At 41.0% G+C, this 24,153-nt stretch overlaps 1 protein-coding gene across 1 annotated transcript; it reads right to left on the minus strand.

Moving 5' to 3' along the window:
* Nucleotides 1-245: 245 nt before the first annotated feature.
* Nucleotides 246-17,023, minus strand: LOC137914327 (ATP-binding cassette sub-family C member 12-like). The gene is made up of 25 exons (XM_068757932.1): nt 16,976-17,023; nt 16,531-16,679; nt 16,211-16,357; nt 15,813-15,960; nt 13,172-13,408; nt 11,959-12,132; nt 11,627-11,774; nt 11,473-11,549; nt 11,092-11,295; nt 10,709-10,843; nt 10,329-10,419; nt 8,553-8,609; nt 7,532-7,624; nt 7,331-7,434; nt 7,044-7,220; nt 6,539-6,765; nt 6,067-6,204; nt 5,674-5,863; nt 5,498-5,587; nt 5,103-5,298; nt 3,816-3,975; nt 3,636-3,714; nt 1,659-1,772; nt 408-572; nt 246-338 (listed from the first exon to the last, which is right to left on the minus strand). The coding sequence occupies exons 1-25, from the start codon at nt 17,021-17,023 to the stop codon at nt 246-248; spliced, it is 3,441 nt and encodes a 1,146-aa protein (XP_068614033.1).
* Nucleotides 17,024-24,153: the final 7,130 nt, after the last annotated feature.

The raw sequence follows: 24,153 nt of genomic DNA on the forward strand, positions 1-24,153 counted from the left end.
GATTTTGAAGCTCTATTGACTACAATGTTAATATTTCAAACTGAGCCAGAATCCAGGATCTCTTCTGGATCATCACCAGAATTTAATCATCTGTTCCTGGTAACATAGTTTAAAGGCAAATTAACGGACGGATGGACAGACAGACTCCGACGATTACATAACCTCCACCTCGCCTCGGCGGAGGTAACTAGTGTCCCTCTTGCTGTTAGTGCTGAGGAGCTGGCGTGTCACTGGGCTTCAGTGGCTCAGGTGTTCATAGTGTTAGCAGCAGCAAGGAGTGAATAGAAGTGAGAATCTGGTCTTTGTCTCAGCACGTCTGGACTGTCCACCTCTGCCACCTGTCAGGGAGAACATGTATTGTAAGTCTGGCTTCAGGATAAAAAATAAATAGTGATTCTGTTTGTTACCTCTCCACTGTCCATGACCAGAATGCGGTCTGAGTTTATCACAGTGTTGATGCGATGGGCGATGGTGAGCACGGTGCAGCCCTGGAAGGCTTCTTTGATGGTGCTTTGGATCAAGGTGTCTGTCTCCGCATCAATGGATGCTGTTGCCTCATCTAAAAGAATAATCTGTTGCACCACAGGAGAGAGAGTTTGTGCAGATGACAGCAGGAAAGGGGAATAATTCATAAAGACTGATGACTGAGGATTATTTTTCACCTTCACAGAGTTAGTTGTTCAAAATTCTTCATTCTCTTAACTGCTTAATGCGAAAACCAGATTGCGGGATCTACCGGAGCCTATCCCAGCAGTCATTAAGTTTTTTTTTTTCCACTTAAATTTTATTTCAGTTTTTTAACAGCAACAGAGCATTTAATACTAATATTATTTTCCACATGACACACAATACAACAGTCATTAAGTTTGAGAGCATAAAAGGTCCTCATTTTAAAAAATTGAAGGTTTCAACTTCATTAAGTTATTTTTAAGCTCAAATCAGTCCCGTTAGTGATAATCAAATAAATCTATTTTAACTGCATGCATTTCCCCCCTAAATCATTGGAAATGGTCATATGCTGTATACTGGTAAAGACTTCAATTTTGAAGTGATGACAGCAGAATCAAAGAAAAAAATGGAACATGGCTTTGTGGTTGAAGTGAAATTCCTCTCAAGAAAATACATTCTTGGAGAACTATACCATGCATTCACACATGAAGGGAAAAAAACATGAACGAAAGAATCTATCGTTAGAGAGATACATGGTTTGAGATTGTGCAGAGTCGAAAGGAGAAATTAGGTGAGATATGGAACTAAATGAATAAAAATTACATGGAATTTGAGTTTGTGTTGCAACACAGGCATGTTCAGCAGCAGCAAAGAACCGATACAAATCAAACAAGCTGATCAATCAGAGATTGCAGACCCTCGCCTCCAAGTGCCTTATCTCGCAATGTTAAAGAATCCTTTAAACAATTCTAAAATCTGGCTTCAGATCCGGATCAACGCCATTCTCGGGGAGGACCGAGCCACGGACAGAACCTTGCTTGTGTAAAAATTTCAAGTTGATTGGGTTACTAGTTTTTGAGTTATGCGCGCGGACAGACAAACAAACAGAAAGACAGACAGACAGACAGGCAAACAGACCCAATTACAATACCTTCGCCTCCCCTTTGGCGAGGGTAATTAATTCAGAGGGGACAGACACCTGTACAAACCTTGGAGTTGCGGAGCAGTGCTCTAGCCATACAAATCAGTTGTCTCTCTCCTACAGAGAAGTTTTCACCATTTTCAAGCACCGGAGCATCTAGTTGCCCGTCCAGTCTGGAGATCTGAGGAATGCAAAAAAAACCCAGACCTTTTCTGTAATCCCGCTAACAGACAAACAGATGCTGTCAAAAACATAAACTCCTTGATGGAAGTAACAAATCTGTTTACATGCTCCGATGCAGAATTGACTCAGCTATAAGTCAACGCTCTATATCTAATATTAAATGCACAGTAGGCCAAAACACAAACGCAATCTGGATCCGATCCGGATGGAATTCGGTCGTGAGATAGAGGTCCCCACCCTACATGACTGTCAAATTCCATAAATACCAGTCAATAATCAACTGAGGTATTTAGGAATAAAATTAGAAGCTCCATTGACTGCATTGTCAATGCTTTTTTCAAAGTGATCCAAAATCCAGGATCTCTTCTAGATCATCAAAATACAGCCAGGTCAGCTCGTTCACAGATTTTGCAATCTGTATTCACCATTTATTCGGAAAGTGACTATTTTTGGCGATTTGATTTTCTACAGTGAAAAATGTTATAACAGAAATAAAGTCCTCCAAGAACACTACGGTTGGATTTTGAAATATTTTAATAAGTGCCCTATAAAGGGTTAAAAGCTGGCAATACTTCAGACACCACTGAATATTATAATTTTAAATAATGTTTGAATGACTCTCTTAGGCCATGAAAAAAGGAGCTGCTGCTACTATAAGCACCATGGCAACAAATTACCCTGAACGCTGTCATATAACATAAACTTAATATCCTCAGCAGCATAAATTATATAATTACTTCTAAGAGCAATCGTCCCATAATAGTTTAAACCTTATTATATGACTCCTTGACCATAAAAAAAATCCTACCTCTCACATCTGGACCGGTATCATCTTTAGTTTTGCCAGGTAAACATATTTAAATTAAAACTTGGACACATGAACTGTTGTGTGGAATATCTTGGAAATCTAATTTGTATTAGTCATTGTTGTCCAAGTACTGTAGCTACAGTATTATCCATGAAGGTAGAATCAAGAATGCATCTTGCAATGCAATGATATATATAATACAGTAATACCTCAACACACGAGCGTTCCGAGATATGAGCCTGACTGCAAGGAATATTTTGCATTGAGATGCAAGCGTGAATTTGAGATGCGAGCGCTCCAAGCCTGCTTCACCCGTTCAGTAATTTTCGCTGTATTTGTGAATATTAGTTATAAGTAATGTGTCCAAAGAAAGAAAATGGTAAGGATGACAGTGAAAGAGAAAACTCACGAGGACGATGGAGACGAAGCTTGGATTTGTCTTCCTGATTGGTCTGATTACTTGTTTTGTGAACTCTGCCTGTTTCCTGGAACTTATCTATCTCCCTGCCCCTATCCTGATCTGCTGGTGTGGACTGTCCACCTGTGCTTGAACATTAAAGTTACGTTTCTGGATTCCCTTCTCCTGTCGTGCTTTTGGATTCTCTCTGTCTGCTCTCTGACAGTGCTCTATTTCTAGCGAGGTATTCAATCTAATAATCTACAATATTTGTTTTGCCTCTTAATATTCTATGCATGCCAAAATAAATGCCCTTGCGTGCCAGTCAAGACACACATGTCTTAGGTTGCCGACCCCTGCTGTATATCTAAAGATGGGATACAATTACTTCCATCCCAATTCCATCGCTCATACAAATCTCATCAAAATTCCTTTTTATGTCATTCTAACAGTAAAGCAGACGTATGCTGGCAAAGAAATAACCTCATTGAATTCCACACTTTGTCACTGTCTCCAAGGCTTGAGCTGAATTGAGCACAAATTCACAGTTCTTGGGAAATGTATGTATAAAAAGTAGCAGATGCTAATTTGGTTTATATAAATGACCAAATACTTCCTCAGACTGTAAATGTACAGTACTGTTAACATTAACGTACTGAGTCCTTCATGTATGTCTTGTCCAGTGCCTCCCAAATCTCCTCATCGGTGTAGTTACTGAAAGGGTCCAGGTTGTATCTATTGGCAAACACACACAGCAATATCACAGTAGCTTAAATATGTGACAAACAAACCAATTAAAACAGTACATGGATACATAAAGATGAGACATTATTTACCGGACAGTTCCAATGAAAAGCACAGGGTCCTGGGGGATGATAGACAACTTGCTACGGAGATCCGTCAGTCCAATGGACATAATCTCAACTCCGTCTATTAGGATGGTTCCTGCTGCCGGCTCCACCAACCTGAACAGAGCCACTCCTAATGAGGATTTCCCTACAAACACACAAATGGCCAGAATGGTTTACAAAGGTAGGGTTACTATTAGCACAATATTGTCATGGCTGTCAACAAAATAAGGTTGCTAAGATTTGTATTATGCATATGAGTACATGATAATGATATGTAATGATAATGACACTATGATCATGTCACACACGTCATACTGTGTAACAAGTTGGGCATCGGCCTGTAAAACGACTCCACAACCGATTGAAGCTGTTTATAAACAATCTCTAAAAGTGTTAGATAAAAAGCCAAATCGGTATCATCACTGTCATATATTAAAGAAACATGGGCGATTAAGCTGGGACAACACTGTTAAACACATCGATGCAATCTTGATTTATAAAATCTTCCATGGCAGAGCACCTCCTCCATTACAAGAATGTGTCAAAGTAAACTCAAACACATCAACAAGAACAGGCTCTAGAGGTGTCTGTGTCATTCCATTTAGAAAAAGTGCCTTTGGTCAAGCCACTTTTTCTGTTCGTGCTTCTCACACTTGGAATTCTATCCCAACCACGATACGTGAACTCCCGACTCTGACCTCTTTTTCCGAACAATTTAAAGCATGGCTATTGGAAGAGTAACATTGTAGCCACACCCATGCCAAAACTTATATATTTGTTTACCGTTGGCTAATTGTTGGGGTACAATCCGCAGTTTTTCTGATAATGTCAGGCTCCATGTTCCCTTTCACCTGACTGTCTCTTTCTAAAACAGAACATGGCGTGAAGACTCACAGGACTGCCAATCGCTTTCGTAACCTACCGTATTTTTGGGACCATAAGGCGCACTTGAAATCCTTTCATTTTCTCAAAAATCAACGATGCGCCTTATAACACGGTACGCCTTCTCTATTAATTCTGGTTTTGCTTACTGACCTCAAACCAATTTCATGTGGTACACGGCGCTCAAAAATCGGTCAAAATGTTTTAGTACGACTTTGGTGAGCTACGAAGCCGCACTGCTTGATGGATTGTCGGAGCATTACGGCTCCTGTAATCAGGAGTCTCCCAGAGTAATACGTACCGGTACTGTGCTTCAAGGAGAACCATCACCTCGGCCCTGCAATTATTTTGATATCTAAATTAGCTTGACATTTTTGTAAACTGCCTTACCAGAGCCTGTTCTTCCCACGATTCCCAGTTTCTCTCCAGCTTGGATGTGGAAATTCAGCTCATTCAGGACAATGGGTGAATTCTCCCTGTACCTCATGCTATAGCCCTGGAAGGTAATGGCTCCACTCTTTGGCCAGTCCTCTGGGATTTGAGCATCAGCTACCGGTATGTGTCTGGGGGCCTCAGACTTACAACCCTGGACACAATAATTAAGATCTTGTGTGAGTGAGTGGACAATAAGGGTGTCAGATGATAATAAATTGCAGAGTTGTCCTTTTTGGTCAAACAAAAACACAGCAGCATTTGTAGGAGGACCAATGTGGGTGGATATATCGGTGGTAGCAGCCAGAAAACCTCTGCGATTTTTCTGAGGCAAAGAAGAGTAGAGTTCTCACTGTGATGTATTCCAGCAGCCGCTCCACCGAGTTGAACCTGGCCTCCACCTCGGTAGATTGCCTCACTACATACTGAAGCATGCCTGTAAACTAGGCAACAAACAGGTGTATAAACACATGTTGGAGGTCTCCTCTTTCTAAAAATAAACTCATGTTCATCCATCTGCTTTGTTTACCTGTATGGTGTAGGACATGGCCAGGCCTTTCGAAGCTGGATTGATGACTTCATTATCGCTGAGTACTACAAACAGAGACACCACCAAACCTATAACTGCAGCCATTAAGTTTAGCCAGAAGGATAGCCAACGTGTTCCAGACTGAAACAATAAGTACTGGTTGGAGTTGATGTCATTCAGTGTCTTGAATCTACAACATGAAAAAGGATGGTGTTTACTCACATACTGCAGATAATAAAAGTTTCTACAATAAAGAACAGAATGTGAGAAACTGTAACTGAAAGATCATCCTCTGCATAAATGTACAACAGAAGGAAGATATTTTGTCATCATCAGCAAGCACATGAGGTTAGTAAAGAAAATTGATTAACATGAGGATCGCTGGCATCTTACTTTTCTATGTGGCTGTCTCTTATGTTGTAGGCATGGATGGTGCTGAGGCCCTGCAGGGTAGAGGTGCTGAGAGAGATGACGGGAGAACGACTGATGTTCTCCATCCTCTTCATCTGACGGATACTCCTCTGGAATATACTGCAGGGGAATCACAGGTAATATTCAGTACTGTATACTTCTTTAATATGTTGTTATATTCCTGTACATTAATGCTTGTCCTAAAATACTCATAAATGCAAGAATTGTATGACAATCTAAATCTTGCAAATTACATTCATGTCACTCGGCAAATTAATCATATGACATTTTTATGATCCCATTCTCCAACAATTCCTGTTTGGGACCTCTATTATATTTAACTTCAAAAGGACAAATCTAATAGAATTTGAGCATTAGAGCATGTTATGTGGCAGAGAATATTGCACAATTCAACTAATAATTAAATAATTCAATTAATGGCTATCAAACTCACAAAAGAATGAGGGTGAAAAAGACTCCCAAAATAGCCACAACAACCAGCATGGGGGGGAAAACACTGGAGATAATGATAATGGTAAACATGACCATGAGACTAAAATTCAAGAAAGGGTCCATATGGAGGGGAAGCACAGTGTCCACTTCCTCCTGATCTTTGGAAAAGCGGTTGAGAATGCGTCCAACTGGTGTTGTGTCAAAGAAACTCATAGGACTGGACATAATCTGAGGGGAAAAAATTGTTATTACTTTAATTATGCTTTTGTTTTTGTATTATTTACACTTTTATGTGTTATCTGTTGTTAGATACACGTAGTTACATAATAATATAATTGTAGATATACAAATGGGTATTTATCTGGTGCGTAGGAACAGATTAACCTAGTTTCCATTATTTCTTATCGGAAACATAGCTTCGGTTTCCGAACAAATCTGTTTTCGAACAGTGTAACGGAATGAGTTATGTTCGAGAACCGAGGTTCCACTGTTTTCTAAAATGTTACCTTCTTGAATATGATGTTGTGCAGATGGCAGGCGGCACTCAAGGTGATTCCAGTATAAAAGAAGCATTTGATGATGGCAAGTGTCACCGTGGCAATAATCCCCACACCATAAATCATTTGGTAAAATCTCAGGCGCGGGTTGTCTAAGATGCTACCCGGATTTGTAGCATTTTTTAACTGGAAAATAAAATAAAATAAAAAAACATTTGATATTTACAAATACTGTGACCATGGAGTTTAATGTGTGTAAATGTATATGTGAGAGAAAGGGAAGATATGCTCCTCACCCCATCACCCTGCCCCAGCCAGAAACTGAGAAACCAGTTGCTGAAGGCTGTGGATCCAATCATCAGAATGAAGTTAATCATAACAAGGAAGATGATGAAGTAGCCTGAAGCAAAACAGTCACACCAAATACAGCTGGTTTGGCCATGTGTCATTTGTATGCATTTATTCCAGTTCATACATGTGGACTGTCTGTATCAGACCTCCTGCTGCCTGGCAGTATCCGTGATAGATTCTCCAGGAGATGGCGCCTTCTTCAGAGGACTCCTTCCTCACCAGCTGATCATCACCAGCAGCTGAAAGCAAAGAAAATTATGAACTAGAATAATAGAAGGTCGGCAGACAAAAATACAAAATCAAAATGGCACTGCCATAGAGATTGCAACCACCGTATTGGTCAACCACTAAGCTCAGCATATGGAATGTAAAAAAAGTCAGACACACCCGACACAAATATCTTGTTGGGAGGGTACAGAAGCAGGTGACTACCCTAGTTATCAGATGTTTTCCCCCTCCCTCCCTTGTGTGTGTCCCAGGTGCAGGCAGTGGCTGTGGGATGGATTCTTTGATCAAATCAATCAGAAACTACCCTCAGCCTGGGAGCACTGCATGGAGTCTCCTCAAACATTGTTTATGATTGAGGTCCTCAGTTCTCGTCGCATGCTTGAACTTTCAAGGCTTTCTATTCAGATCTGGGGTGTGATGACCAGTGGGTAGGCAAAGCAAGATAGCCAGAGCCTAGGAGCAACCCTGTGGTGTGTGGTAGCCCAGAATACTGCTTCTCAGAGTTTACATTGATTGAATATGCACCCAGTTCTCTCTCCAGTACGGCCATCGGGATGACACAATTTGATGTGCTCTCGGCTGTCTCCCCCCTTTGTTCAATGTTCAGGAGGGGGAGATCGCAGTCCCAGGAGGAGGAAAAATTATCCAATGATCCAGGGGGTCAATGTGGACTCAGTGGAGGACAAAAATATAATTGACAATAAACTGGACTGGGCCTATGTGTATACTGATAATTTGTATTTCTGACTTTGTTGAATGAAGCACTGTTGCTGATATAATTTCCCTCCGGGATTATTAAAGTATTCTGATTCTGATTCTTTAAATCAAACCGTCTGAGCCCAACCTTCCTTAAGAATTTGGATATATGTACATCTGAAGTGGGTGACCCTGCACCAATATCTCATTCATACAAAAAAACAAACAAAGAAAAACACTTACATTTTTGGTCTGTTGTTTGGATTGTTCCATCATCCTTTTCTTCGGACATGTCAAATGCTGAAAGGAAGTGCACATAGTAAAGACAACTGTAAATAAATTGACAATAAAGATAGGAGTTTTTGTATGTAGTAGTTGTATGTAGATTCAGATTCAGACAACTTTATTTATCCCAAGGGGCAATTCAGTTTAAGCAGTCTACCAGACCATACAATACAAACAATACAAACATAAGAAACAAATAAAATAAAATAAAATAAAAAATAAAAATATATATTGTGAGGGTCATGTGGCTGCACTGGTTAATTGGCCTTATGACGCACACCTGTTTCTGCCTCTCACTCCAGGACCTGCGGCGTACGGATTGGCTGCGGTCACCCCGGACACACCTGAGGCAGATTACCCGTCCCTGGGATCCGCCTCGCCCTCGCTGACCGCAGCTGATCTGTGCGCCCAGGTCGTGCGTCGCATTTTCCGTTTGTTAACGATTTGTATTTGAGCTTGCTTTTTGGTTTGTTCTTTTGGCTGTGCCTTTTTGTTAAACTAGATATTTTCGTTGGGCTCCAGCCACCTCGTAACCCGTGCGCAGCTCCGGGATAGTGACTCTTCTGATGAACATTTTTCAGTAAAACATCAAAGTCACGTTTGCACCGTCTCTGTCCTCTGTTCCTTGGGGTCCCCTCGCATCGGTCCATAACAATATATATTAAAAATATGGCATGCCGTTCAGGAACTTATTATATATATATATCAAACGTGCTGGAATATATATATGAAAAGTCTGAGAATATGGACCGAACTATGAAAAGTCTGAGAATATGGACCGAACTCTGGAATATATATATGAAAATCTGAGAATATGGACCGAACTCTGGAATATATATTCGAAAAGTCTGAGAATATGGACCAAACTCTGGAATATATATTTTGATATATATATTCGGATATTTTCAAATATATATTCAGACATTTTCATATATATATTCTGACATTTTCATATATATATTCAGACTTTTTCATATATATATTCAGACATTTTCATATATATATTCAGACATTTTCATATATATATTCTAACATTTTCATATATATATTCAGACTTTTTCATATGTATATTCAGACATTTTCATATATATATTCTGACATTTTCATATATATATTCAGACTTTTTCATATATATATTCAGACATTTTCATATATATATTCAGACATTTTCATATATATATTCAGACTGTATATGTATATGAAAGCCGCGGTGAAAGCCGCGGTGTAGTGGTTAGGGTTCCGCGCTCACACCCCCGTTGCGCCTGTTCGGTTCCCGGTTGGGGGGCCAGATCGATCTTCGCTCCTCTTAGACAGGATGTTTGACTGTATTTGTAATGTAATGCATGCTGTGGGTGTCCGTCTGACGCGCGACTAGTCACGTGATGGCTGGCGTGCCGACAGCTGTTCGTCACGCCCCCTCGCTGGCCAAACTGTTCTGGCCTGATACGGCACTTGACAGGTCACGTGACGGGGCTGAAGCTGCCTGCCCCGGAACATGCATAGCGCCGTTCTGGCTTTATACGGCACTTGACAAGTCACGTGACGGGGTTGAAGCTGCCTGCCCCGGAACATGCATAGCGCCGTTCTGGCTTTATTACTTCACATTAGACAGAATGCAAGAATTATTTAACATTGTATTTTTTTACAGCAAGGCATAATAAATAATGACATATATTCTGATTTAAATCATTACTACCAAACAATAATTGTTGTTGCTTTTTTGCCTTTCCATACCTGGGTTCACTGCACCACCAAATGTGGGATTTGCGAGCTCAACCTCTTCCAGCTCTTCATTTTCTTGGGGTGAATCTTCTTCTGCCTGAGTCTGTAAAAGATCAACAAAAGCAATGAGTCTGCATAAAAGCATCTGCTGAGCCTTTACTGCAGTTGATGATAAACCACTTACTACCTTTTCAGAATATATGGTCCTGTTTCTACAAATAAAATGTAGGTACAGTAGCTATTATTATTAGTAGCTAACTATTTATTCGTTTTTTGTGCTTATAAAACAAGAACAGGTGAAAGGGATTTACATCTAGTAAGGAAGTAAAATAATATACATTGTGAGAATGGCAGGGCTACATCCGAGGTCTGAACTGTAAGTGCTGTTTTACTTTTGACTGTTCCAGCTGGTAGTTGCTGACGAGCTGAGCGTAGCGTCCATCGGCTTTCATCAGGGCATTGTGGTCTCCATCGTCGAGCACTTCTCCATCCTCCAGGACCAAAATGCCATCACAGAACTCCAGATACTGACACACATTAGGACGACCTCTTCAATGAAACCATCCCAGCCCCGTGGCCAGAGGTGTGAAGAAAAACATTTGTAGCAGCCCGACATTACTTTGTGCTGTGGTTTACTTTACTTTGGACAATTAAAAAATTAAATTATGTCTATCATTATGAGAACCTTATGAGTTTACGCATTTCATAAAAGGTTTCAGGCTCAGTGAAAAGTTGCTGAGGAAAAGATGTTTTCTGATGAAGTGCATCTTCTCACCTGCAGCTGGTGTGTAACCAGTATAATTGATTTTCCCTGCAGCTCCTTCTTTATACATTCCTCGAAAATGTGTTTTCCTACATGAGCATCGACAGCAGATAGTGGATCATCAAGGAGGAAGATGTCTTTATTGGAATACACAGCTCTGGCCAGGCTGATCCTCTGCTTCTGCCCCCCTGATAGATTCAGCCCTCGCTCTCCAATCTGCCAACAAAACAGCAGAAAACTACAAAAACACTGGCTACAGATTCTGTATTATAAAATGCCATTTTTACTTTCTGAAATGTCTAGCAATGCAGATACTAAATGATTGGAAATGGGATTCGAATTATTATAATGAGGGTTTTTAAAGTTACTTTTTCTCTTTTGTTTGATAGTGACGGTGCGGGCCTCTCTCCTCAGCCTGGTAACGCAGGCGAGGTCACATCGAGCAGAGGCCTCGAGAACGTGGATTATTACTCCAGAGTTTTTCGTCACGACGCAACGCCTGAAAACAACAGCTGCAACCTCATGCATGAGGCTGCCTAAATCATACCTGCAATCTTTTCCTCAAAAGAATCTTCCCAGGCGTACATCTTGATAAGTTTGATGCTGCTCAGAATCTCATTCATTGTTTGAACACGGCTGTCAGTTAACACCATGGCTTTCCATTTGAACTTGTTAATGACCATGGCTAAATAAAACTGAGAGCAAAAAACAAACAATAAAATAATGTGAGTGACAATGGAAAACAAGCAGCATTGTGGTCTATCCTTGTGGCAGAATTTGTTAAGGAAAATATCCATATATGTAACGTGGAACTTTTTAAAGAATAACCCAGGAGTATCCAAACAAACTGCAGGAAAATATAATCACACACATACAAACCTGCACAGGAATGAAGATGAGGTAGATGAAGACTCCTGTCAGTGCAGTGGAGCCCAGAACGAAGCAGGCATAAATGATACACACAAAAAACAGGACTGGTGCAGAGAGCAGAAAGCTCGCAAACACTACAGCCTCAAATAACTTGTGGCCATCATTGCTCAAAACATTTATCATCTGGAAGGAAGAGAGTGAAAGAAATGCAGTTATTGACATCAGCAAGATGGAACGTTAGTCAGAATTGGAGAATTCTGCTGCTTCATTTTTAGAAATAATAATAATAATAATAATCACACAAACCATCCCATTTCTAATTAGTGTTACGATTTGTCTTTATCACCTTGTTTCTGTTCTCTCTTCTTTGTTACACACATGGTGGATCACATCACACAAATAGGTTTTAGTTTCAAATGAAACATTCAAGACAAGTTTTTCAAAGAAGGCGAGAACAAGTCACGCACACTCACACACACAGAAAATATATATCTGCTGCAAGATCAAAATGAAAGTGTTTTCAGTGTCAATAGATTTCATAGATGTTTGCATGAGGCAGAATTCTTTTTCAGGGAGGTGAAGCAACTCAATGGTAAACATGACACTGTCCCAATGTTTTTTAAACATGTTGCCTGTGTAAAATTCTAAATAAGAATATATTTCAAAAGCAATAACATTTTCAACATTCTACTGTGTTAAAAGCACTGATTAAAGCACACACCTCCACTGAACTTTAAATCAGTCACGTATTATTCAAAGTCGAACTCATAAACCTGTAAGGAGTACTTGCAGGGCAAACAACTCCTATAGTAATATATTTAAATATAGTTCAGGTTTAATCCAGGTTTTTAATTGAATCTGCACCAGACTATACGCACAGATACAGTAAATACCTAAACCCAGGATATTATTATCAGGATGTTATTATTTAACTACCTTATAAATTAACGAAAATGTTATATCTGTCTCTCTATGTTACTATTTTTAAGAAAATGTAAGAAACTTAGCCCTGTATCAATGCACACTGAAATTTAATGGCCGGGCCCAATGATCCATCCTCCCAATTTTCATGGCAATCCATAATTCTGATTAATCCTGTTGATAGTCTGATATATACAGGTCCATCAAAATACTTTTATCCTTTCATTTTGAACTCAGCGATTCTAATGGGCAAAGATTTGACAAAGAAAAAAATAAGCTTTGACTCTTATAGGTTAGTTACCTCGCCCATTGAAACGCCGGTTTGCACCCGCAGAGAGATCACTTTCTGAAAGGCCACTGAAGAGAAGGCACCCTTTAACCTGACTGCAGTGCGCAGGTTCAGTGCCCACAATAAAGATATGAAGAAGGCTTTGCAAAACTCTGTGGTAAACAAACCAAAAGCCAGGCCAACGCCATACAGTATTGTGGACTGCTCCGGGTGTTCAGCATATGCTAGGATTTTACGAACCAGAATAGCCTGAGAAGACAGATAAAAATATAAGGTGTTTGCATATGGAACAGTGTTGTTAGCTGATGCTCCCATGTAAGTGAGACATATATATATATATTTTAATCCAACAAATATCTTCTTAAAACACATTTATTCAAGTGGAGGCACAATTATTCTTATTATTATTTTACTTAAATAGAGGATACATTTACATCAACTGTATAAAATGACATAACACCATTATTTTTGTAAATGTAGTGAAAAAAAATTGGGATAGATTGAAAGGATTAATCATTTAACCTTAAATGGATGTTTACATGCAGAAAATGCGAATAAAAATATGTTTTTCTTAAACATATGTCATATATTAATAAGACAAATCCATTATATCAGGGGGAGAAGACCTTCATAAGATCCTGAAGGTTACTTTGAGTTACCGTATTTTCCGGATTATAAGTCACGGTTTTTGTCATAGTTTGGTCGGGGGTGCGACTTATAAATCGGAGTGACTTATATATGCTTTTTTTTACAAAATCTGTGAGCGCAGAGACAGTAGCCTACACATTTCTAGAACAGGTGTTACAGGGAACTCTGTGACCCGTCAGAATCTGTCGCGGTTTCTGGAGGTTCAGAGTTATCTGTCACACCTGTTATCTAAAAACACAAATTAGAAGGGCTGATTGAAAATGGCGCCGAAAAGAAAGTCATATTCCGCGGCTTACAAGCTTCAGATAGTGAAATATGGAGCCGAAAACGGCAATCGAGCAGCAGAAAGAAAGTTTGGAGTGAGCGAAAAACTTGTAAGGGACTGGCGAAAAGCGGAGGTTACGCTTACTGAAATGAAGAAAACAAAGAAAGCTAATCGCGGGCGACAAGCTAGGTGGCCACAGTTGGAGGAACGAGTTCACGCATGGGTGCTTGAACAACGTGCTGCTGGGAGAGGTTTGTCAACGGTGCAGTTGCGTCTCCACGCCCAGGTGGTTGCCAGGGAGGTGAATATAAACGGCTTTGCGGGAGGACCTTCTTGGTGTTACCGCTTCATGCAACGCAAACGCCTCTCTATCAGAGCAAGGACGACACTGTCCCAAAAACTGCCAGCGGACCTCCAAGCCAAGGTTGACAGTTTCCGCGCGTTCATTGAAAAGCATGTAAGTGATCACAACGTGACACCGGATCTTCACAGTGGTGCTGGCATGTTGTGGAGACGGATCAAAACTGCCACCGATGGTCATTTTCAAACGAAAAACCATGCCAAAAATCCAATCCTCCTCAGTTGAAGTCGCCGTGAACGAGAAAGGGTGGATTGATCAAGAAATGATGAACTTGTGGCTTACAAAGTGCTACAATAAGCGACCGGATGGCTTCTTTAGAGCACGCAAAGCTCTGCTTGTGATGGATAGCATGAGAGCGCACATCACACCACAGTTAAAAAATAAATTAAAAGTTTTCAACTCCATACCTGCCATCATCCCTGGAGGCTTAACCAAAATACTCCAGCCACTTGATATCTCCGTGAATAGGAGCTTTAAGTCAGTTTTGCGTAACCTGTGGGAGCAGTGGATGACGGATGGAGAGCACAGCTTCACGGCAACCGGGAGAATGCGCCATGCAACTTTCCTGGAAGTCATTGAATGGATCGACAAAGCATGGGCTTCAGTGACAACCGCAACCATCCTGTCGGGATTCAGAAAGGCTGGAATAATTGGAATTGCAACTGACGACGAGTCTGATGTAAGCGACGTAGAAGAGGAAGCGGCGTCTTGTCTTCCTGCCGAGTTGGGGGAGTTGTTCAAAAGTGACACCGAGGATGAAGATTTCCTTGGATTTCGTGATTTGGAGTAAAACCTGATATTTTGGTAAACGTGTTAGCATGTTCTTTGTGCTATATGTTGTTTGGTGTTGGATTTTATCAAATAAATTTTCCCCAAAAATGCGACTTATCCTCCAGTGCGACCTATATATGTTTTTTTCTTCTTAATTATGCATTTTTTGGCTGGTGCGACCTACAATCCGGAGCGACGTATAATCCGAAAAATACGGTACTTACAGAAAAGGAGAATTTACAGACCCTAGCAACATTTAAAACACATTACTTTGACATTTTATCGTGACAACACTAAAGACAATATCCCACAAATGCACCCGTATTTTATCAAAAATATTTTTTATTTGTAGAAATGTTTAAGCTAAAGTATTTTCTGTAACCTCCAAACTAACCTTTCTATCAGTACATGTATGCTCTGTAAATTATTTAAAAAAAGATTTTTCAATTACCGTAATTTTGAATCTCTGTGCCTGCAGAGATTTTGATTCTGCTGCACAAACTGTTTAATTTCATGTTTTTTCTTACCATCTTCTTTGGCAGAATAGAGGAATTGCTCTATTATTTGGCAAACATCAGAGGAAACCATTAATAGCTGTCGGAAATTACCGGGCCAAGGAACGCAGCAACCATGCCGATGATACCAATGAAGACAGATACAATCAACCTGGTTCTTTGAAATTGAATTATTGCTCGAACCAAAGAGGCCTTCTCCAAGCCAACCTTTGCCACTTCTTCCTTCCAGAGTCGGAAGAGCCTGTACCACATAAAATCGAGTCAACGCTCTCAGCCTTGATAAATCATTACAAAGGTCAAGGTTAGGGTTAGCAAACACTCTCATGAAATGCACTACAGATATTCAACGTTTGTAATTGTTTCCCTAACCACGATTCCATTTCCAGACAAGAATTTCTGCAACTAGAATTGTCAGCTATCAATGAGTCCCATACTGTCAAATGTTGTTTGAGAAGTATTGCACCCCTGAATCAGCCAGAATAAATTCAAACCTTTCTCCATTGCTGTCAGCTTTGTCAAAGGGTGACAGGTTGATTGTAGTCATGTCCGTCCTTTTCCTGAATATGGCCCACATCATAGGAGTCATCCAGGCAAAGGTTGTAAAAGACAGGAATCCTGCATTGTCAACTGGGTGGGAACTAGACAAGGAAACATCATCCAATATTAGCTCTGCTATGGGTATAGCAGCCATAATGGCATTTAGATTAAAACAACAGCTATTATCAGGCTATCATCCATAGTGTATTATCCATTTAAGCCTATTTATTAATAGCATCCAAACAGACTAACAATGTCATTAAAAAACACTAACTCTGTTGAGGAGCAGGCAAAAGGCCTTAGGTTCTGAAGGCCCTGGCGGTATTTTTTGACTTGTGGAGGGTTGTCCCGTTCATTGATGTCCAAATCAGCATAATCTGCATTTGAGACCTCAGGTTTGTTTCTCCTTTGGAAAGCGTCATTCTTTAGAGTCAAAAAGATAGATGGGAGAGAACAACAGATTTCCACATTAAAAAGCAAAAAAAACAAAAGATGTACTTGAAAAAAATGGAGAAGTAAAGATATCGGGGCAATGACAGCAACATGTGAACAGGTCAGTGGAAGCTACCGTTTGTCAAAAGATTTGTGTCATTTGTTTTAAAAATGGGAAAAATGGTGGCTCAGCCAGAAAAACTTCAGTGTAGTGATCTATTTTATTTACACCATTCCACAAACAGCAACAAACGTGAAAAATACTTAGTGCAGGCCAAAATACATACAAAAACAAAATAGTTGTAACACTTACTCTGGTACCACGAGCTACCCATGCTATCACTCACTCAAAAGCACTTTCTCCTCTAATTGACCAGAGCTCCCCTTAAATACCCATTAGCCCCTCCCCTGGGCAAACCAATTATTAATTACAGGGGTTTTAAGGTAATACTTGACACGTTATGAACAACTCATTCCCGAATAATCAATAAATAATAACTCCAGGAATTGGCACATACCGACTTACATACGGATGTTAACTTTCATATACAAACACACACTCAAGACATACAATATACAATCAATCATAATGGAACAATCCGTGGTCACATGACAGTGAGAAGCACGCCCCATAGTGCCATTTAAGTGCTGATCAGGAAGTGCCATCAGTTCTATTAATCTATGGTCTCTAGTCCATTCTGTTTGCTGTCGTGTGCTGGGGCAGCAGACTGAGGGTCGCAGACTCAAAGAGACTCAATAAAGTCATCCGTAAGGCAGGTGACATTGTTGGGGTTAATCTGGACTCCTTAGAGACAGTGATGGAGAGAAGGATGCTTCAGAAACTGAAGCATCCGGAACAACACTCCCCACCCCCTCCATCAGCTCCCGGTACAACGAAGGAGCACACAGACAATTAGACTGAGACCACCACCCACGAAAACTTTACGACATAGAAGGTAATTTGTTCCATTTAGATGCATCATTGTAAACTTCTATCACTTTTAAGTATTTGTATACCGTATTTTTTGGATTATACGTCGCTCCGGATTGTAGGTCGCACCAGCCAAAAAATGCATAATTAAGAAGAAAAAAACATATATAGGTCGCACTGGAGGATAAGTCGCATTTTTGGGGAAAATTTATTTGATAAAATCCAACACCAAACAACATATAGCACATTAGCATATATAGAACATGCTAACACGTTTACCAAAATATCAGGTTTTATTCCGAGTCACGAAATCCAAGGAAATCTTCATCCTCGGTGTCACTTTTGAACAACTCCCCCAACTCGGCAGGTTGACAAGACGCCGCTTCCTCTTCTACGTCGCTTACATCAGACTCGTCGTCAGTTGCAGTTCCAATTATTCCAGCCTTTCTGAATCCCGACAGGATGGTTACGGTTGTCACTGAAGCCCATGCTTTGTCGATCCATTCAATGACTTCCAGGAAAGTTGCATGGCGCATTCTCCCGGTTGCCGTGAAGCTGTGCTCTCCATCCGTCATCCACTGCTCCCACAGGTTACGCAAAACTGACTTAAAGCTCCTATTCACGGAGATATCAAGTGGCTGGAGTATTTTGGTTAAGCCTCCAGGGATGATGGCAGGTATGGAGTTGAAAACTTTTAATTTATTTTTTAACTGTGGTGTGATGTGCGCTCTCATGCTATCCATCACAAGCAGAGCTTTGCGTGCTCTAAAGAAGCCATCCGGTCGCTTATTGTAGCACTTTGTAAGCCACAAGTTCATCATTTCTCCATCAATCCACCCTTTCTCGTTCACGGCGACTTCAACTGAGGAGGATTGGATTTTTGGCATGGTTTTTCGTTTGAAAATGACCATCGGTGGCAGTTTTGATCCGTCTCCACAACATGCCAGCACCACTGTGAAGTGTGATCTCTCATGACCAGTTGTAACAATATTCACACTTTTTTGCCCTTTCTCTGCAACACTTCGGCCCATGGGGATGTCAAAAGTGAGGGGAACCTCGTCCATGTTAATAATATGATCCGGTGTCACGTTGTGATCACTTACATGCTTTTCAATGAACGCGCAGAAACTGTCAACCTTGGCTTGGAAGTCCGCTGGCAGTTTTTGGGACAGTGTCGTCCTTGCTCTGATAGAGAGGCGTTTGCGTTGCATGAAGCGGTAACACCAAGAAGGTCCTCCCGCAAAGCCGTTTATATTCACCTCATTGGCAACCACCTGGGCGTGGAGACGCAACTGCACCGTTGACAAACCTCTCCCAGCAGCACGTTGTTCAAGCACCCATGCGTGAACTCGTTCCTCCAACTGCGGCCACCTAGCTTGTCGCCCGCGATTAGCTTTCTTTGTTTTCTTCATTTCAGTAAGCGTAACCTCCGCTTTTCGCCAGTCCCTTACAAGTTTTTCGCTCACTCCAAACTTTCTTTCTGCTGCTCGATTGCCGTTTTCGGCTCCATATTTCACTATCTGAAGCTTGTAAGCCGCGGAATATGACTTTCTTTTCGGCGCCATTTTCAATCAGCCCTTCTAATTTGTGTTTTTAGATAACAGGTGTGACAGATAACTCTGAACCTCCAGAAACCGCGACAGATTCTGACGGGTCACAGAGTTCCCTGTAACACCTGTTATAGAAATGTGTAGGCTACTGTCTCTGCGCTCACAGATTTTGTAAAAAAAAGCATATATAAGTCGCTCCGATTTATAAGTCGCACCCCCGACCAAACTATGAAAAAAACCGCGACTTATAATCCGGAAAATACGGTATATTATTGTAAATATTCAGATTGTGATTTAGCCTGATTGCTGACAGCCCCTGCAGGCAGCAGTACCAGCTGATGAGTGTGACGCGTAGGCTCCGAGAGCGCACCCTCGGATGCCACAGTGGGGGGGGAGTGGTGAAGGGAAACAGTTTGTGGGGCCATGAAAACCGCATACCCTACGGAGAAACAGTCTCTGCGCAGCTTGGCTCTGACGCACGCTCTCTCTTCTGATGGAGAGCATTCAATGATGTATTTATCAATGTTGGACATATGAAATCCTGACGTTTTAGAAATAATTGAACGCACTGTTTATTTCCACCCAATACCAGTATTGGCTCAGGCACATGTGTACACTGTCGTTGTGTCCTTAGGCAAGACACTTCACCCGCATAGCCCGGGCGCATGCGCACGCTGCAACCAGCAGCAGAGTGTAACTGCTGTAAGCCAAATCTACCTTCGGGTACCTGTTAAGTCACCTTACACCTTTTCTCTGTTTCCCTAAACATATACTTTTGCTACGAGTCTTCAGAAATTAGAATAGAAGTACGTTCATGATGATTCTTGCACCAGCGTCGACTTCAGGCATCTGTGAGAGTCTTGGCACTAGCTGTTGGCAATATGCTGCCTTTGCACGGTTGCCTCAGGCTTGTTTTGTTTCTTTCGACTGAAATGACAAAGTGACAAAGGTACACTACATTTGGAGTATTACTGTTTGCTTACGTTTTTTGTCAGACATCATGCAAAATGACTGTGGAAATAACCGGTAAAACTACTATGAAACACTACGGTATGGGTTTTCATGAGATTTTCTGTTCTATTATCTGTCAGAAAATATGACTGGTAGAAGTCTTTCAGGTGAATCTTCATTTTAGCGATCTTAATTATTTTTATTTCATTCTTTTGGTTAATTGCCTATACAGTCATAGAATATAAAACCTTTTGCAGTTTGGTATAGTTGGAAATATATTCACAGATTCTGACTCCCGGAACAATAACTCATTGGTGATACACTGTCAAAATAGCAGTACACAAAAGAATTTATGAATACAATTCATACCTCTTCAACAGCTGATATTCATTTTCCAACGCTATCTCGGCTTCAGCAGGGCATGGAAGTTGCCGGAGTCTTTCAGGGCAGAGGTGGAGCTCTTTACAGCAGACGCTCTCTCCCTCTCTCTCTCTCTCTCGTTCTCTTTGTTGGCATGGAGACGCAGATGCCACGGAGAACAAAACGACAAAATACAGAGTTCTCCCGTTGATCTTAATCTCTGGCTTCTTCCTGACTGTCCTCACGTTGTTGCTGACGCTGTGGGTCCGACTGTAAAGGCTGAACGGAGGAGCTGATTGCTGCTAAAAAATCACTGCCATACTAAACTAGAAAGACAATCAGAGATTGCAGACCCTCGCCTCCAATAGACTATTCGATCTTGTGAGACAGTAAACAGGGCTTCCGGATCAGAGGGGCCAAACCTGCTCTAGCTTGCTGCTCCGGAACGGGAAAAGATACAACTTTTATGTTGCACCCCTGAAATGAAATGAACGACTGGACTCACGTTCATCTTCGTTTGGCAACTTTTAATTACAGTCCTCAGTTCAGTAACGTCAAGTAATATTTTTGTCTCCTGCATACTACAAGACACCTTCTGGACTCTTTTTCCCCATCATGTCCCTCCCTCTCAAAGTGACACTTCAATGTTACAGCACAGGCACAATTCCAGATGTAAAAATAATTCTAGAATCTGGATCCACATCCGGATCAACGCCATTCTCGGGGAGGACCGAGCCACGGACAGAACCTCGCTTGTGTAAAAAATCATGTCGATTGGGTTACTAGTTTTTGAGTTATGCGCGCGGACAGACAAACAAGCAAACAAACAAACAAACAGACGCAATTGCGATACCCTCACCTCCCCTTCGGCGAGGGTAACAATAGCAGTGAGCTCGGTGCTGCAGCCGTTTCACGTCACACCCAGAATGCCTTCCGATGTAAACAACATTGGCGGCCCCCAAACAAGACATACTTTATATTCATTCATTCATTCATTGTCCCAACCGCTTAATCCGTTATCGGGTCGCAGGCCAAGCTGGATCCAATCCCAGCAGTCAATGGGCGAGAGGCAGGGGACACCCTGGACAAGCCGCCAGTCCATCACAGGGCCACACAGAGACATACAACCAGCCACACACACACTCACACCTACGGGCAATTTAGTGTAACCAATCCACCTGAGCTGCATGTTTTTGGTGGTGGGAGGAAGCTGGAGAACCCGGAGAGAACCCACGCCATACTTTATATATTATAAGAAATAATTATATTGTAGCGATCACGCGAGATCACGTGAGGCGCAATGCATCATGGGAGTGACTGGGTTGTGCTTTTGTCACCATGAGTGAGAGGGGTATTGCGTTGAATGTCCGCAGCGCAGCATCCGCGTCCAGCCAAGTCGTCCTGTGTTACAATAAAGGTGCTTCTTGACACATGCTCAATTCCAGTGTGGCTCTTCTCCTTGAGCTCGCTACAATATATTTTTGTCTATGTATTTACGTAGTAGAGGTAAATTCTTGTGTTTCTAGAGTGATTTCTCAAAACTGTCAGGGATCACTTTAAATTTAGCCTCTATATTACCTGACATGTTTGTGTGTGTATGTTTGCATTTCCCCTACAATATTTCCATGAATAATATTTGAATGTTATATTTTAATAAATATTAATTTTATATTAATAAAAACAAACAAAAAAACGTATTTGGAGAGCTTCTTTGCTAAGGGTATAAAGTCCAACTGAGGAAGAAGAAAAGAAAATGTATTTTAACAGACAAACCAGGAGTCAGACTTAAAACACGGGTTTATCTACAACAGCTGATTAGCTTCGTTAATGAGGCAATGAAGGGTTCAAAACCGCTTTGGCACAGAGACCAAGAACTCTGGATTAAAAGACAAGAATGTGGAATTTATGAAAGAAAAAAACGTGAACATGAAGGACAGAAGCAATTATTGAGACCACAACTAATGTACTTGTTTAATAGTTATTGCAAGTCATTATATAACGTTGCTTGGTGAGATTACAGTCCTCTTTTTTTTATTTCATTACCGATCCGTGAAAAAATTGCCCGGCATGAAACCGGTCCGTGGCAGGAAAAAGGTTGCGGATCGCTGGCGTAGTGGACAGTGCTGTCGCCTCACAGCAAAAGGTGCTGTATTCGAATTCTGTTTGTGCAGAGTTCGTTTGTTCTCCCCATGTCCATGTGGGTTTGCTCCAACCACCAAAAACATGCAATTTAGGTCCAAATAGTCTGTAGTGTATGAGTGTCTCTGTGGCCCTGAGATGCGCTGGCATTGCGTCCGAGTTGTATCCTACCTCTCGCCCATAGCAAGCGAGGTCAGGCTCCAGTAGACCCGTGACCTGCAAAGCGGAAAAGCGCCTGTAGATGAGATGATTGTTGATTTTTAAAGTATTTCAATGAGTTCCCTATAAAAGAATAAATGAAAGAAAAAAGATGACTACAAATGTTGCAGTATGCTTTAGACTTCATTTCTTAATTTTATTTCTCAGTTACACCACAAATTATGATAAATATTTTTCCATCCAAGTGTGAATGTAGAATAGAATGAAAATATTAAAATACTCTGAAATCAAGCTGAAATACCAATCTCATAAATGAATTTCACAATTGCTAAATAAACACAGGAGCATTTGTAGCCTTGTATTCGTGGCAAAAAAAAGTCGATTTTATTGCTCATGTTGCCCACTCCCACCCCCCAATCAAAAATATACTAAGCCCCCCCCCAAAAAAGCAGTACTGGTTACCGTCACTCCATTCACTGAATGAATGGGGGTTGTTCGGTCAGTCAAGAAAAGGTACAGAGGTGTCCTAACCGTGTCACGGAGGGCCGAGGCACTCCATGTTTTCTTTCCAACCATCTCTCCAGCAGCTGATCTCACTAATGATCTCCTTCTCCCAAATTGAAGGAGGTGTTGCTAATTAAAATCACTTGCTTTAGTGACCGGCTTGAAGGAAGACCTGCAGTGTCTCGGCCCTCCATGGCACACTTTATACACCCCTGGGTTAGTGCAACACTTGTCGTTTGTAAATAAGTGCAAGTAACTAATCATTCATCAACGTCCCATGCTAGATATTAAAACGTGTTGTGCTTATTTGTCTCATATCATATAGGACATTTCCCTTTCTATTTCTGGACAAAGGCATCGATCAGCATGGCTGCAAAGTGGCAGCAGACAAAGACATAACAATCTATAAATAATGCTTTAAATAGTGTCTAAACAATAGGACATAAGCACTACTTTTTTCCAGTAAGACTATTTCAGTATTATCAGTAAACAAAAAGAGCAATAAAGACATCGTTATTTATCATTATCAGCGATATTCTTGCATGAAACCCCACCTCTCAGCTACACCAGATGCAAGACAAGATTGGTTGTGTAAATCAATACAATAACTAGAAAAGCGCTTAGAGAGTGCAGACCTCTGCCGAGCAGCTCATCCATATGGTGATCTGGATCATCACCAAAAGGTTATAAATTGTTCTTGGTATCTTTACACACCAACCATGAAAAGTAAAAGTGAATTGGACTTAATGTGTATTTTAAACAGATTTTTTAATCCGTAAATGGGATTTTTCATTGTTAAAACGTCACTCTAGATCCGATTTGAATGAAATTTGGTGGTGAGATAGAGGTCCCAACTGTAGGGAATTTCCAC

Source organism: Brachionichthys hirsutus, unplaced genomic scaffold (genome assembly GCF_040956055.1).
Source record: "Brachionichthys hirsutus isolate HB-005 unplaced genomic scaffold, CSIRO-AGI_Bhir_v1 contig_209, whole genome shotgun sequence".
NCBI classification, from domain to species: Eukaryota; Metazoa; Chordata; class Actinopteri; order Lophiiformes; family Brachionichthyidae; genus Brachionichthys; species Brachionichthys hirsutus.